The sequence below is a fragment of the Petaurus breviceps genome, unplaced genomic scaffold (assembly GCF_028583685.1).
Source record: "Petaurus breviceps papuanus isolate PSGF00001 unplaced genomic scaffold, PetGlider_PUasm1.0 207, whole genome shotgun sequence".
Taxonomy (NCBI): domain Eukaryota; kingdom Metazoa; phylum Chordata; class Mammalia; order Diprotodontia; family Petauridae; genus Petaurus; species Petaurus breviceps.
In genome coordinates, this window is record NW_027185850.1 from 30,198,217 (window position 1) to 30,213,843 (window position 15,627).

The 15,627-nt window shown below is 53.7% G+C and overlaps 2 protein-coding genes across 3 annotated transcripts; one reads left to right on the forward strand and one right to left on the reverse strand.

The window, feature by feature from the left end:
* Positions 1-33: 33 nt before the first annotated feature.
* Positions 34-5,825, forward strand: LOC138165047 (dynein light chain Tctex-type 4-like). 2 transcript variants are annotated; one of them, XM_069093145.1, is made up of 3 exons: positions 34-510; positions 4,379-4,579; positions 4,914-5,825. In XM_069093145.1, the coding sequence occupies exon 3, from the start codon at positions 5,171-5,173 to the stop codon at positions 5,822-5,824; it is 654 nt and encodes a 217-aa protein (XP_068949246.1). In that variant the 5' UTR covers positions 34-510; positions 4,379-4,579; positions 4,914-5,170; the 3' UTR covers position 5,825. The 2 variants fall into 2 exon arrangements, with proteins under 2 accessions (XP_068949246.1, XP_068949247.1); XM_069093146.1 differs by lacking the exon at positions 4,379-4,579.
* Positions 5,826-5,858: 33 nt separating this feature from the next.
* Positions 5,859-11,079, reverse strand: LOC138165046 (serine/threonine-protein kinase PLK3-like). Its single transcript, XM_069093144.1, has 15 exons — positions 10,749-11,079; positions 10,468-10,575; positions 10,223-10,339; positions 9,520-9,649; positions 9,230-9,317; positions 8,757-8,852; positions 8,407-8,605; positions 8,169-8,295; positions 7,936-8,042; positions 7,552-7,642; positions 7,356-7,439; positions 7,047-7,209; positions 6,769-6,898; positions 6,479-6,589; positions 5,859-6,395 (listed from the first exon to the last, which is right to left on the reverse strand). The coding sequence occupies exons 1-15, from the start codon at positions 10,953-10,955 to the stop codon at positions 6,204-6,206; spliced, it is 1,950 nt and encodes a 649-aa protein (XP_068949245.1). The 5' UTR covers positions 10,956-11,079; the 3' UTR covers positions 5,859-6,203.
* Between the last annotated feature and the right edge of the window lie 4,548 nt (positions 11,080-15,627).

The following is a 15,627-nucleotide window of genomic DNA, read 5'->3' on the forward strand; positions in this document are numbered from 1 at the left end:
GGACCCCAGGCGGGCCGGGGCTTAGCAGCCTTGGACAGGTCCCCGGGACCCTGGCCTGGCCAGGCAGGGGCAGCAGCCCAGGTCCCTGCGCCCCCGCGGCGCCCCCTACCCCGGGCCGGGGCAGAAACCCTGAGGTCACAGTGGAGGGAGGGCTTGGCATCTCCTCCCTCCCCCACTCCCACCCCGAGGGTTGACTCAGTCCAATCAATGGGTGGCCCTTGGGGCTGAGCCCAGGTGATAACCCGCTCTCTCTTCCCGAGTCATCCCTGACACAAAGCTTAGTTCCCTCAGGAATGAGGGAGGAGGAGGGAGGAAGGAGGAAACGGGCCCCAAGGGCCCAGTAATGGAATGACTGGGAGCCTGAGGGCCTGGGTCCAGATCCTGTCTTAGCCTACCACTCCAGTATCTTTGCCAAGAAAACCCCAAAGGGGGTCAAGGAGTGTTGGACAGTATTGAAAAGGCCTTAACAACTCCATGCTCCTTACAGGTACAAAGAAAGGATTGAAAAAGGTGAGTCCAGAGGTCCCAATGGCATCATCCCTCCCCCTACTTTCCCTCCCATTTCTATAGGGATTTGAAAATATTTAGGGTTTGAAAAACAAATTTCTGTGTCTATTTTACAGATGGGACAACTGAGGAAACTCAGAAAGAAGGGGGGTTCCCCAGTCACCCATGCAATCAGTGTTGTTTAATCTACACCCACCCCAAGCCTCTCTGTTCCTATTTCCACTTCTGCTTCCCAGACCTGTCAGGGAAAGCCCTGCATGGGGTAAGGGTCTGGTGGGGAAAACCCTGCCAAGTCCCTAGGGCACCCCCCACTGCCAGCCTTGTCTTAGCCCTTTCCAAGCCAGGCTAGAGTCCAGGGGTGCCTCAGGATCACTGCTGAGTCACTGGCCCTGACCTCTGACCTGAGTGACCTCAGGAGCCCTCCCCAGCCTCTGGACTCTCCCCAGGAGGTGATGAAATGAATGGTGCTCTGGCTGCCTGTACAGATGTCCTCTCCTCATTTCCTAGAGGGGATTTTCCCTGGCAAACCATAGGGCCAAAACAGATTTGATTCTCCTTCCTACAGCCCCTTTTGGTTTCAATAGACCTGTGAGGTGATCCTGCCTGTCTTGCAGGAGGAAACTGAGGCTTTAAAAGAAGAAAAGGCTAGTCAGGGTCATCCAGCCAGTTAAGGGCAAAGCAAGGAGACAAGAACCCACTGGTGCCTGACTCCCACACCAGTGTCCAATTTGCATCAAAAGGACCCCCAGAGGGAAGGGATCTCAGAGGAATCTGGTTGACCCTCTCCTCCAAGATTCCCTCCACCACACAGCCTCAATTTGCCTTTCCTCAGAAATGTCCAGCACTTCAGGAGGGAGCCCAATACATCCAACTCTCGCTACTTTCCCTCTACAGGGAACACGAGACTGAAGGGGTCAGGCACAGACCCAATTCATCCCCATCTCCCATTTCCAGAATTGTTCAACTGACCCTGATCACGCCTGGGTGTGGGAGAGGATCCAGGGAGTGATTTACCCTTCCTAAGAGTCCTACATTCCTGATCTCAGGGTTCTCTAATACCCAAGTTCTGGTTCAGGTCCACTCACTAGTTGTGTGACCTTGGGTAAACTGAGGTACTTTTCTGGGTCTCAGTTTCTTCCACTGTAAAGTGAAGGTGTTTAGCTTAGAGATGATGTCAAGTACTTAAAACACTATTATATCGAGTTTTATTCTGTTTGGTTCCAGAAGGTAGGACCAGGAATGAGAAAGGGGGAAAGAGAAGAAGAGGAAGGGGAAAGCTGTAGGGAGACCACTGTACGCTGGACTTAAGGAAAAGCTCCCATACAATTATAGCTATCCATCCGTGGAATAGACTGCTAGGGGAAATGAGTCCCACATCAGCAAGCAGAGGCCAGATGCCTAAATCTGGGTTCTGGTGGAAGGCACCCTTGTTCAAATGGGGTTCTCTCCAGCGTTAGAGTTGGAGTCACAGGAGGAAGGGGACCCGTTCCTGCCTGCTTCTGACACTGGCTTCCCTCGGCTTTACTCCCTGAGACACCAGTTGGAGTTCCTAGTAAGGCTCCAATGAGATCCCTCTGATAAACGTTAAAGCTTTCAGAAATATCCATAGCATACTGGCACAGAAGTGAAGCCGGTCCTGCCCTCAAGGAACTGACATTTCTTAGACAGGGGAGACAATTAGGGCATATGAAATGCATCCTAAGTAGTTTCTGGGATTCAGAGTGGAGCCTGTCATCAGGGTAACGGGACATCGTACAGCAAGTCAAAATCAACCAGCCATTATGAATTATCATCATTACCCTAGGATTTCTAAGTCCCCTTTCAGTTCTGATAGTCTGCAATAGAACTGGCTGCCATTCCCCTACCTTCCCCCTCCCATCCCCAGCAGGCTGTTCCCATGAGCTCCAAGTGCCACATACACTCAGACTGGTATGTGGTACTCAGTGATGCCGGGCTTTGGCCATACTCTCCCCCTCAAACTGAGCTCAAGGGTGGGCAGGAACTTGGGTTGAATGCCTCCAGTCTAGGGGAAGCAGCTGGGCCAGGGAGTAGGAAGGTGAATCAGCCTTCCTCCTCTGGGCCCCTTGGACTCCTCTAAAATGGGGAGATGAGATTAGTTGGCCCAATCGAATAGCTCTTGATGTAGAGAGCAGAAAGCACAGAGGGGGATGGGTAAATATTTCCTGCCCTCATTGCAGATTTCCGTCTGGCTGACTGGTTTCCGGTGGGTCTGGATTTGGAGCCTTTGAGAAAGCTGCTGGCTTAGCCCCTCCCTCTCTTCCTCTCCCTTCTGCCATGACAGAAGTTTCTTTCTGGAGCCCCGAGTCCCTTTCTATTGTTTGACCCTGGCCTGAGAGTTGACAGTTGAGCCCTCAATCCTCTTCCTCAGTCCAGGATGTTGGCCAGAGGCCTTTGTGGACCTTAAAGTGTTACAGGATCTTGGCTGTGTGGTAACTGCATTGGCCACCCCCACTTCCCTGGAATGTATTCCCTCATCCCCTGTCCCCTCATGGAAAGTCTGGCTTCTCTCCAGTCTCAAAGCTTAGCTCAAGCTGACTCCTTTTGGATCCTTCTTCTGACCTCCCAGCTGCTGCCCACCTCCACACCCCCACTGCCTTACATTGGTTTTATATGGGCACGTTCTCTCCCCTTCAGAGAGGAAGTTCTGTGTGAAAGATCTCCAGGTCCTAACAGAGCACAGTGTTTAGCAAGTGCTGGGCTGACTGACTGGGGCAACTATTACTCCCTGCCTTGTCCCATCTCTGTCCACCCTCCCCAAATTCTCTCCCTGTGGGTGCTCTGCCCAAAGAGAATGTAAATGTTTATCTCTGAAAACTTTTTTCTTTCTTAAAGACAAGCCTTAACCCTAAATCCATTAACTCCCATTAATTGGCCAACAGCGGTGCCCAGACCAAGCCCTACTAGGTCATTTGGTCCTAATTGGTTCAGAATGAATGTAAACAGAAATTGTTTCTGTTTTGGCCATAAACTCTCAGTCTTCCCCTCCAAAATAAAAAAAAAAAATTTTTTTAATAAAGAGACCATTCTCTGCCTCATTGAGACCCATTAGATCTGAAAAAGCCAAGGTCCCCCACTGCATCCTAACCCTGATCTATATCTGGTCACTGGACCCACATGGCTGTGGAGGAGAAAGTGAGGCTGGTGACTTCCAACATCTCTCCCTCACTTAAATCCAATTCACTTGCATGTACTGGAATCAATTTCCAGATGTCATGGTCCTCTTCGAGAAGGAAGTACAATCAACAACATAACTTTGTTCCTTGAGTTCCTAGGGTCTAAGGCTGGATTCTTGAAGTTGGGAGAGCAGGGATCTAAGGCCAAAGCACCCCCCTCCCAAGACTAGATGAGGCAGGTGACTCTAGGAAAGAAAAACACCAGGGACATTTGAGGGAGGCTGGAACTAGCTATTTCCACTGAACTTGGTCCTAAAGTCAGGGCATACCCAGTCTGCCTCTGGGGAATGGTGGAAGCATGGAAATGAATCCTAAGTAAATCCCTTTCCCTTTTGGAACCTCGGTTCCCTCATCAGTAAAATGAGAAAGCTAGCTGGCTCCTCAGGGACTGCTCTTCAGTTTCTGAAACTTAGGGGCCCAGAGACCCACTGGGTCCTAAAGAACACAGGAGGCCCAGAGGCTTCCAGCTTGCTTCTGCTCCCCAGAGGGGCTGGCCTGCTAAGCAGCAGACAGGCAGCCTTACCCCCGCTCTGAGCCCCAGCAGAACCAGGAACAATGATGGAGGCAAGGTGGGGGGGAGTGAGAAGGGATGGCAGGGCAGCAGATTGAGGCTGGTGAGCAGATTCTTGCCCCTGGGGTTAAGCAGAAGGGGCATGTCATCTGGGGTTTCTATTCAGGCACTGGTTGGACAGGCAGGCTTCTGGAGGCATGACAGCAGGACCTCAGGCGAGATGGGACACATAGCTGAGGAGGAGGAAGGAGGAAAAGACCCATCGCCTAGCGACATCGGCCACAACACCTGGGCTGGGCAGGGTGACTCATTTCCACGACTTGTGGACCGGCTAGCAGGTGACAGACCTGGCATGACCCAGGAGCAGGTGACTCAGTGCCCTTGGGGAGTTTCAGGGAGCTTTGGGAGACAGGGATGGAAAACCTGGACCAGCCTCTCTAGGAAGTTAGAAAAAGCGAGTTGTCTGGGGCAGGGAGGGGCTCCAGGGACCCCTCTTGGGGGCAGGGTCACACAGAATGCCAGGGGTCAGGTGGGGCCCCCACAGACCACTCGCCTCTCCTGGGGGAGGGAGGGGACTGGACCTGCTCCAGACCTAGGATTCGAGGTCCAGCTGCATTTTGCAGATAAGAATAAATTGCATCTCTAAGGTTTGGGGAGTTTGACAGTGTTATCTTCTGATCCCTATTGCTCCTGTTTTACAGGCGGAGAAACTGAGGCCCAGAGAGGTAAAGGCTGATTCACCCAGCGTCACACAACCAGGACCTGCCCACGGCCACAGTCCCGACTTCCAGTGCGGGGGCCCTACTCTTATCCTCTCCCCGCTTGTCCGTCCCCCTCCCCCCTCTCCAGAAAACCGTCGTCCAGCAAGGCCACACCGATACTAGGCCCCAGACTCAGAGAAGAGGCGGGGCTAGGGGCCACTCGTGACTCCCGGTCTCGCAGGAAGGCGCTGCTCTCCATGGCCGGGAAAAAATTCTCGGAGACGGCCAGGCTCGAGGAAGAGGACGAGGACCCGGCACGCCTGCGCAGTAGCGGAGACGAGCGGGGAACGGTGCGCCTGCGCAATGTGGAGGAGCCACCCCGTGGAGCCACAGTGCCGGGCTCCCGCCGGGGCTCCCTGCTCGGAACGGCCCTGGCCCCATCTCGCCGCCCTTCGCTGGCTCCCGCCCTGGGGCCCGGCCCTCGGCGTTCCTCCTTGGGCCTAGCGCTCTCTTCCTTCCCGGGAGCCCGTGCTCGGCGGGCCCCGGCGCCGACTTTGGGGGCGTGGCTGGGGCCAGGCCCCGCCCCTGGCGCGCGCTGGGAGGTGGAGCACGTGCAGCGCGCCTTGGAGGCCTTGCTGAGCGGGGCGCTGGCCGGCGCGCGCTACTCCGCGGGCGGGGCCGGGGCGCTAGCGCTCAGCCTCTGCGAGCTAGTGCGCAGGCGCGTACGCGAGCTGCTGCCGCCGCGTTACAAGCTGGTGTGCTCCGTGGTGGTCGGGCAGTGCGCGGGCCAGGGCGTGCGCGTGGCGAGCCGCGCGCTCTGGGACGCCGCCAGCGACGGGCACGCGTCCGCGTCCGTGTGCGCAGGTGCACTCTTCGCCGTGGCCGTGGTCCACGGCGTTTACTGCGAGTGACTGGGGTGGGGTGAGCCCAATAAATAAACCGAGCTTAGAATAAATAAAAATAATTATTGTCATAAATAATGCCTGTGGGGAGGGGGAGGGGGGCAGCCCTCCAGGGGCAGCAACACCCCCTCGGGACAAAGGCCCAGAGTCTGGACCTGGCAGCGGAGGGGTCTGGCTCGTTCTTTAAGGTCCCGCTCTTCGTGGGGAGACCGCCCCTAAAAGCCAGGAGGCTGGGACCCGATCTGGGGCAGCCCCAGACCCCGCCTCCCTCCCAAGCCAGCTGGGGCAGGATCTGGAGGCAGCCCCCCGTCCCTCCCCCAGGCCTCTCCGAGGGTCCGGGGGTAGGGGCCAGCCCTCTCCAAGGGGGGTGGGGACCACGCAGGGCTCCCTAGGTCCCGCTGCGCTGCCGCAGCAGGCGCAGGACGTAGCGGAGCCGCAGCCGAAGGTCCGGGGCGCAGCCCAGCCTCTGCAGGTGAGGGGCTTGGTAGGTGCGGGCCCTGCGGTCCCGGGCCACGAAGGTGACGAGCAGGGGCTCCCAGCCGCTCAGGATCAGCTTGGTGTGGTCCACATAGAAGTTCACCTGGGCGGACAGAGCGGGTCAGGGCCGCTGCCCGCATCTATGCGGCCCCTCCCTCCTCTGGCCGCAGCCTGGCAGGCGCTCACCTGCACCGTGCCATCGCTGAACAGGAGAAGCAGGGCCTGGTCAGTCTTGACCCACTGCAGGAGTAGGGGTGCAGGGCCCTCAGTCTCATCTACGCTGGGCAGGTCTCCACCCTAGGGCAGACAAGAGTTACCTGGTTAGGTCAGGCCCCTCCTGGGGTGGCTGATGGGGGGAGAGCAGCTGGTTCGGTTTTTCCTTTCTCCCATGAAATGTCAAGGGCCCAGGCAGAAGGGACTTGCCCAAAGACAGCCAGGTGCTTGGATTTCACACCTCCCCCTGCACCCTGACCCACCTTCATGAGGTTCTGGTCCATGTACGTGGCAAAGTATCGAAGGACCCCAAGCTGGCCCTGCAGTTGCCGAGGGACAGCCTCCACGGGGAAGGAGAAGTGTTTGGTGTAGGTTGGGTTATAATGTACAGTCCTGGGGAAAAGTAGGGGGTCAGGCTGGTGCTGTCAGACCTGAGGGGACATGGGGAAACTGATGGCCTTCCCGGGACCCTCGGTAGAAAGGAGCTGGAATGGGGTCTGAGCTCAGGGATCTTTTCCCACCTGAAGGGAAGGCTACTTACTTCCTGTTGGAGGACAGGGCCATGTGGGTGCCATCATTGAAGAGGACAGCCACCCGCTGGCTGGACAGCTGGTAGCCAAAGCCATACTTGTTGGAGTAGTCTACCCACTTACTGACCCACAGCAGGTGTTCTGATGAGGCCAGAGGTGCTGGGTTCTGCTTAGCTGGGGAGGGGGCAGAATGAACAGAAAAGGGTGAGGAACTGCCATGACCCCACAGGCTTCCAGAGATCCCCACCCTCTCCTCTCCCTCTTTCCCTGAACATACAGACGCCTCCAGCCCTGGGGTCTCACCCACCCTCACCAGGTACCTGGGGGCATAAAAGCCAGGCAGTTTCGGAGGGCACACAGGGTAGACTCCATGACTGTGGCTGCTGTCAGACACTCCTCAGACCCTGGCAATGTATGGGAGGGGAAATGAGGGCTCACCAGGAAAGGCTCAGAACAGTTTCCTAGGCTGCCCCAAATCATGACATCCTTGGGAACTTCCTCTCTTCCCCAGCTTACCCTCACAGCTGCTGCCCAGGGCTGCCAGGGACCTGGGAGAGCCCTCTTCAGGGGCAGATTCTGCTAGGCTGGGGGCAACATCAGCCTCCTCCTGGGGAGAAAGGGAGAGAACAATTTGGGGGCAGGGCAGGTGAGTAGGAGGAAGGATAACCCTCCCCAGCCACGCCCTACTACTGACCTCTGGGGTCCCTGATTGTGACAGTCACACCCACAGCTAGGGCCTAATGAGGCAAAGGCAAATTAGGCTAGAAGGAAGCTGGACGCTGCTAGGCCCCTTTCATCCCAGGATGCTTCACCCAGCAGCAAAGGTGTGAGTCAGGCTGGGTCACCAAGGTCAGGAGAGCTAAAGGTACCTGCCCCCACAGCCCCAGCTTCCCTCCTCACCTGGGCATGCCTTGGCTCCTTGGAGCTGCTCTGAGGGCAGATGGAGGTAAGCACGAGGTCACTGACAAGGCGGGAGAGATTGTCCTGTTCCTGGAGAGCTGTCTTACCTGAGCATGAGAAGGCACCAGAGCATTACTGCTCTGCTCTGCCCAGGGCTCCCCACTTGTCTCCCCCTCCTTCCTTCCCTCCCCTAACCCTCCATGGCTGCCTGCTACCCATAACATCCGGCTTACCCTTGTTCTTCCTGCGGCCAAAGAGGCTCTTGGTCACTTTAGTAAAGAGGCTTTGGGCAGGGCTGGGGGAGGTCAGGTCAGGGACTGTAGTGCAGCTGCTGGGGGGAAGTTGAGCTGGGGTATAGCCCTGAGAAAAAAGGAACAGAAGCCAGAGCAATGGATGGGGCCCTGGCAGTACCCCCTGACCAAAGGGCCCCAGGGAGAGATGGGGCCATGTCACCCCAGGCTGGGCACAGACCTTGGTGAAGAATTCATGCTGAAGGATCTCCTCCAGTGAGGGCCGGTCTTGGGGTACAGGGCGAAGGATGGCGGCCAGGAGGTGTCGGGCAGACACCGAGAGGTAGTTAGGCAATGTGTACTGAACCTGCTTGATGCAGCGGTAGGTCTCCTTCAGGTCAGCCGTCTCAAAGGGGGGACTCCCACACAGCAGCGTATACCTGGGGGAGGGGGTGACCATGGGCCATGAGCTCAGTGAGCTCACATCTGGAGCCTGATTCAAACCCCAGGAAGACCTGGTTTCCCAAAGGTGCTGGGCTGTATGCCCTCCCTCTCTCCCCACTCAGGCCCCCCTTTGGGGGACACACTTACATGACACAGCCCAATGACCACACATCAGATTCAGGGCCATGGCCTTGGCGTAGCAGCACCTCAGGGGCCAGATAATTGGGGGTCCCACATATAGTCCTGAGGGCACAGAAGGGAGAGGAGGAACTCAGAAATAGCCAAAGCCACCTGGGGCCTTTGGTCTCCCAAGTTAGAACTGCAGGCTAGAGCCTTATCCTTCCAGCTGGCCCTTCCCCCACAAGCCCAGCAGGCCTTGCTCTATGCCTGGGGATGTGGGGGAGAGATGTTTGAAAGGATACAACTGCCTGCCTCCCCCTGCCTCCCCGTCTGGCCCGTTCCTAGCTGGGAACAAAGACCCAGACTGTCTCCAGGTCCCAGATAACACCCCCTTGTCCCAGGGACAATAGACAGCCATTAGAGACAGAAGGCCACACTCCCAGCTGGTCCCCCAGATCCCTCTGGCTAAGAAGGGGCCCCCCAAGACCCCTGCTACCTACTTCTTCCTTTGATCCTGGGGTTCCAGCCGAGCAGCCAGCCCAAAGTCCCCAAGCTTCAGTTCCATGTTCTCCGTGATGAAAAAGTTTCCTAAAGGCCAGGAGTTAACAGGGGTGTGTTAAGGATGGGGCCCAGGCTAATTCGCCCCCAGTCACCTTTTCCTATCTACTCTTTCTTCCTGCCCCTTGGATTGGCTTTTATGCCCCAGGGAGGGGAGGTAAGACACGACTTCCTCCTGGAAGTGGTCCTGAACATTCCCTGAGCCTTGGGCTGGCCTTCTCCTGGGACTCACCCAGTTTGAGGTCTCGGTGGAGGACCCCTCTTTGGTGCAGGTAGCGTAAGCCAGCAATGACCTGTCGAAGGTAGTACCGGACCTCGGGCTCCAGAAGTGTGTGCCTTGCCTTCCAGATGTGAGCCAGTGACTATTGGGGGAGAAAATGGTCAGGAACCTTCAACAGGCAGGGGCCATGGCAAAGAGCCCCAGACCCTCTGGTGTGACCTTGGGGCTTCACTCTCTCTCTGTGTGAAACCAAGGAGTGCTCCAGGGTCCTTCCCAGCCTGGTTACTCTGTGGCTCTGGGATGGAAAGGGAACTTGTCTTTTTTTCCTCCCTTTAGGAAGACTGGGAGGGAAGTTTAGGATGGGAGTTTTTCAGGAGGCCAGCAGGCTACAGCAGCAGCCTGATCAGGCCCCCCTGCCCCCCATTACTCCAAGGGAGAGTCCTTACAGGGCTCTCAGGATGCAGGAAAAGCAGAGCCAGAAGGGCCCCTTGAGCCTAGCCACCACACTCAGACAGGAGATAACAGGCCCAGAAAGTGGCCTTGGCCACTGAGTTTCAGTCAGGACTCTGCGCCCTCTTTAGATTGACAGACCCTCTGGCTAACACTCCCCCCCCCCCCACCTAGCCCCACCATGGGTGATTGGGAGAAAGAGCAGCCTTAATTATTCCTTTCTTTGTCCCCTGAAACCTAAGGGGTGCGCCGGTGGGTCCCCAACCTTTCGGCTGCAGTACTCCAAAAAAATGTAGATGCTGCCTTCATCCTCGAAATGGTGTGAAAAGCGAACTATATGCCGGTGGTGGAGGCTGCGATGCAGGGCGATCTCCTGAAGGATCTAAGAGGGGAGAGAGAGGGGCAAGTCTGGCCACCGGCTCCTCCTCCTCAACCCTCACCCCTCCTCCGGGGCCAGTCCCAGACCAGAATGGCCTCAGCTAGAAACTACATTCCTCCCACCTGACTTACCTTCTCTCTCTGGTGTGGTTTGGCCACCCGGCTCTGGGGAATGACCTTGACCGCGTAGGTATGGCCATTGCTGGTGTCCGTGGCCTCATAGCATCGGGCGAAGCCCCCCTAGATCAGGAATGGGCAGGCGGTAAGGGCCCTCGGGGCCTCCCTCGGCCGGCCCCGCCTCCCTCCCTGCTGCTGACTGTCTCCCCTCCCTGACAGCAAAGAGCCGGCTTTTACAGCCCGAGACCCTCCCCACCGTCCGGGGGTTCAGATCCGTGGCCTCGCCCCTCCCCTACCTTGCCCAGGAGGCGACCCCGGTGGTAGGTACGGCCACTCTGCGGGTCCCTGATGAGGCGGGTGGGATCCAGCAGCGGATCGGTTCCCGGGCGGCTGCGCTCGGGCTCCCGGGTCCCGGCCCTGGGGTCACTGTCTGGGCAGGGGACCCGGGGGCGGGGCTCGGGGCTGGACAAGGACTGCGGGCACAGGAAGGCGGCCGGCTCCATGGCCAAGGGTCGGCGCTGCTGGAGGGCCTGAGCCCGGCCCCGAGATCCGCGCACGCGACTCCGGTCTCCTGCCAGCCCTCCAGCCTCCCCGGGCTGTTACACTCAGCTCTGTTAGAACGCGGGGGAGCCCAGGCGTTTTTATCAATGAACCCCGGCCCCCGCCTCTTCGGCACCGCCTAGCGTCATCGGGCCCCGCCCACCGGGGAAACGTCATTGGGAGCCCCGCCCCCCGAGGAATGACATCCGCGAAGTCCCCTCCCCCCAGAGAGCGTTGTCACCTACAGCCCCGCCCACTAGGGGAAATGTCACCAGGAAGCTCTGCCCACAATCCGGAAAGGGGCGCGGCTATCCTCGGCTGGTCAGGGCCGGGCCTATCCGCAGCTGCAGCCCCACTTTGCTCCGCCCAGCGTACTTGGAGGTCTGGGTCCCAGAACCCGAGTCCAGCCCCAGTGGCTAGCATTCCTCGGGAGCCCCGGACTCGACCTGAGGAGGAGCAATGCGGCTCCCTGTTTTTCTAAGGGAGGTGTCATGTCCCGTGGCGCAAAGTGATTCCTCGAGACCTGAGCCCACATGCCTCAGGAGCTGGGATTCCGCCGTGTGATCGGAGTGCCCTCTAGCGAGCTAAGGGAGCACTGCAGTTTCCCGCGCAGGCGCACGGAGTCCCTCTAAGGCCGAGTTGGGCTGGTGCCTGGAGCTTCTCGCGCCATCTGGTGGTCAAAGCGCGTATGTGGCTTGCCATAGCCAGGAAAAGATACCTAGTTTCTGTGGCCGCCCGGACTGTTTCTCTGCCCCAGAAAGCCGGCGAGCTCAGGCCAGGTCCAAGCCGGGGGAAGGGGTTGCGGATCGGCTCCAGCTCAGGCAGCATCTCTACCTAGGGCGTGCCCATCCCGAACAGCCCGTGTTCATGGCACAGAGGTGTTGGTTCCTCTGGAAGGAGCTTATACGTTGTATATACATAGTATATCTATATACTATGTATATAAAGTTATACACACATATGTGTTATATAACCCATCGTGTATCTCTGTGTCTATATTATTTGTCAAGTGTTCATCTCGAAACTGTTCATTGGCTGGGTTTGCACCTTCCTATTTAGTTTATAGAAGTATTTGTAAATATTGTCCTTAATAGAATGTGAGCGCTTTGAAAGAAGGGGTTGTTTTCATGACGTCTGGCTCAGAGCAGACATTCACATGCTTGGGTTTCTTAGTTTGTTTTTGTACAAGCCTCTTTGGAGTGGCTGACCCTCATGTTCATTCGCATGGTCCAAGATTCTGGGATATTTGGATATTTCTTTTTTAATTGCTAAAACTGCAACTTGGCACACTAATTAATCAATTCGCTCTGTGACATACCTTGTTTATTAAGCATTTATTATATAATATTGATGGGAGGGTCAGGGAGTTCAGGGAGTCCAGGAACCCCAATAGCCAGCGTCCCTGGAAAGCAGTCTGGAATGAATTCACAGACTCAAGCATTCTCAGAGTCAAGGTGGCAAAGATTTATTGTTAGGTTTTACAGCAGGCAAGAGTTCTTAGAGAACCTGCAACCTTAAAGGGGTTGAGTCAAAGTTTTTATAGAATAGTCTGTAAGTGGAACCCGTACCAAATATGCTAACTAGGTGAGTCAGGGTGGGATTAGGGAGGAGTTAAGGAGTGGTCAGTTCTTAAAGGCACATGCACTTTTAATATCTGCTATGCAGGTGTATTGCCCAGAATTCACAGGGAAATAGCCCAAGGTGGGGCTGCGTGGAGGTGTAGTTTTAGGCTTGAAACGTCACTAAAGTCAGCTAGCGGTCAGGGCTGACAGAAAACTCAGGTGGTCCCTATAAAAGTCTTGTTAGACAAGATAGATGTTGGGAATAAATTTCTACTCCAAGCTAACTCGGGACTCAGGATGTTTATAATGAACTAGGGAGTATACATATGTCTGAGTGCAGGATATATTTGATAGACATGGCCCAGTACACAGCTGCTTCAGCCAGTACACAGCTGGGTCAAACTACTAAATTCTATAAGTGCAGCTGGCCACTGTATCAGGAAGAGAGAGAAGTAAGCTGCCCTTGAGCAAGAAAGAAACTTCGTGAAACAGTGTTTTGAGGCTAGGGAGAAATGTGATTTTACAAACTGAGGTTCAAACTCAGGCAGCCAAGCACCCCATCAGTGTCAAAATTTACTAGTGCCAAATGTTTACCTAACAAGCTAGAGCAACCCCTTTTCACTATAGCCAGTTCATCTCTCCAGATCTTTCAAAATCTGTAATCTCCTAAGCTTGAATAAATAGCAAAATAACTTGCTCTACAGTTTGTTAACAACTTAACTAATAATAAAACATAAAACTTACAACATTTTAGCTGTGAGAAAAATCAGATCCAGAATCACCTTTGACTATCACTTTTTTTTTTTTTTTTGCTTTCTGGAGAGCAATTGGGGTTAAATGACTTTCCCAAGGTCATACAGCTAGTTTTTTTGTGTTAAGTGTCTGAGGCAGGAATTGAACTCAGGTCCTCCTGACTCCAGGGCAGGTGCTCTATTCACTGCATCACCTAGCCACCCTTGACTATCACTTTTACTCTTGACTTCTTACCTCTGAAACATAGCACTGGAGATTATAGCTAATCTATTAAGATTCTTATTTATTAGAACAATATAAATTAAATTCAGTTCTCTCAGGGAATAAGTTCTTTCTATCCTCTCATAATCTCTTTATAGCTATAGCAGAGAACTTTCCAAATCAATACAGGAAGCCTTTCCTAATCCCCCTTCTGGTGCCTTCCTATAGGTGTTTATCTCTGACTTGTCCAGTATACATTTTGTTTGTACATAACTGTTTATATGTTGTCTGCCTCATTAGACTGTGGATCCTTGAGAGCAAGGACTGTCCTTTACCTTTCTTTTATCCCTGGCACTTGGCACAATGCCTGGCACACAGTAGGCACTTAATAAATGCTTATTGAGTGACTGGAAATGCCCTGCTTGCAGAACTGTCTAGGCTAACTAGGGGTTTCTTCCAAAGCTTCTCTTTCTCTACTCTAACTTGGTGAGCTCATCAGCTCCCATGGGTTCGATAATTATGTCTTTGCATATCATTTCCAGCCCTAGACTCTCCTGAGCACCAACTAATGATATCTAATGGTATTTCAGACTGGATGTCCCACTGGCATTTCAAACTCAACATTTCTAAAATTGAATTCATTATTTCCTCAAAAATACAGAAACAAATAACAAATCCCCTTTTCCTAACTTCTCTTTTTATGTAAAGAATACCAATATCTTCCCAGTCACCAAGGCTCTCAGTTTGGGTGTCACCTTCGACTCCTCAGTTTCTTTGATCTTTCTCCCATCCAGTCACTTATCTTACCTTTGTAATGTCTCTCCTGTGTGCCACTTTGTGATGCCTTTCCTTTGACACTGCTACTGCCTTGGTGCAGGCCCTCATCACCTCTCACCAGCAGATTGCAATAGAAGGCTACTTGGTCTTCCTGCCTTTAATCTCTACTCTTTACTTTATTCAACCTCCACACAGATAACAAAATGATTCTAACCATGTCTGACCCAGTGTCCTACTCAATAGGACCAATTCTGTGGTTCTTTATTACTTTGGAGATAAAATAGAAAAGCCTATGTTTTTGACACTTAAAGTTCCTTACAACTTGACCCCTTCCTCAGCTTCCACATTTTTACACATTACTTCCCTTCACACACTCTATGATCCAGCTACTTGCTGTCCAAAGCATACAACACCTCATCTCACATCTCCATGCTTTTCTACTGGCTGCCTCCTGTAGCTGAAATGCTCTCCCTCTTCAGCTCTGTCTTTTCATATCTTTGGCCTCTTTCAAGAGTCAACTCCAATCTCACTTTCTGCCAGCCTTTCCCAGTCCCTCCCCATAGCGCTTTCTCCCCCTCTAAGATGACCCTCCAATTACTCTGTATGTCTCTAGTAGTTATTTTTATAATATATATATGTAGTTATTTTTATGATTTTTTGATTGTCTCTACCCCATTAGAAAGTGAGCTCCTTGATGGCAGGGACTGGTTCCCCTGCACCTTTTTGTATCTCTAGCACTAAGCATAGTGCCAGCTGCTGGGCTATTGACAGACATCCTGACCTATGTCTTGTGATTGGAGGAGAGTGAGGCTGAGGGCTTTGTGCAGCTCTGCCTCACTTAAATCCAATTCACTCATAAGTCAAGACATCACTCTCATGATGAGAAGGAAGGATCAACAAATGAACCAATTGTGCCTGGTACATAGTAAATCCTAAACACATGAATTGTTGACTGATTGGATGCTATGAACATATTGATGCCTATGAAGCTTTCTTTTTGTCAATGATCTCTTTGGAGCAATGGGTCAAATAATAGGAAATTTGAGTCACTTTATTCATATCATTCCAGATTTATTTCTGTAATTGTTGGATCATTTCACAGCTCCACCAACAATGCAGTGGTATGCCCATCTTTCCATATTATTCCCATCTTTTGTCTTTGCCAACTTGCAGGGTATGAGGTGAAATTTCAGAGTTGTTTTAATTTGTACTTCTCTTCTGGAGCAATCTTTCATAGAGCAGTTAATAATTCTTTCTTTGCTTCCTTCTTTCCCTCTTTGGACTTTGTTTTCTTCTTTCATTCCTTCCTTCCACCTTCTTTCCTCCCTTCTTTCTCTTTTTT

Excerpts from the sequence above, each read along its gene's own strand:
- LOC138165047 (XM_069093145.1), top strand. The coding sequence starts at position 5,171 with ATGGCCGGGAAAAAATTCTCGGAGACGGCCAGGCTCGAGGAAGAGGAC.
- LOC138165046 (XM_069093144.1), bottom strand. The coding sequence starts at position 10,955 with ATGGAGCCGGCCGCCTTCCTGTGCCCGCAGTCCTTGTCCAGCCCCGAG. Across the intron at positions 8,606-8,756 it reads TGGTCATTGGGCTGTGTCAT|GTATACGCTGCTGTGTGGGA; the intron begins GTAAGTGTGTCC and ends CCCCTCCCCCAG. Across the intron at positions 6,396-6,478 it reads TCAGCGATGGCACGGTGCAG|GTGAACTTCTATGTGGACCA; the intron begins GTGAGCGCCTGC and ends CTGTCCGCCCAG.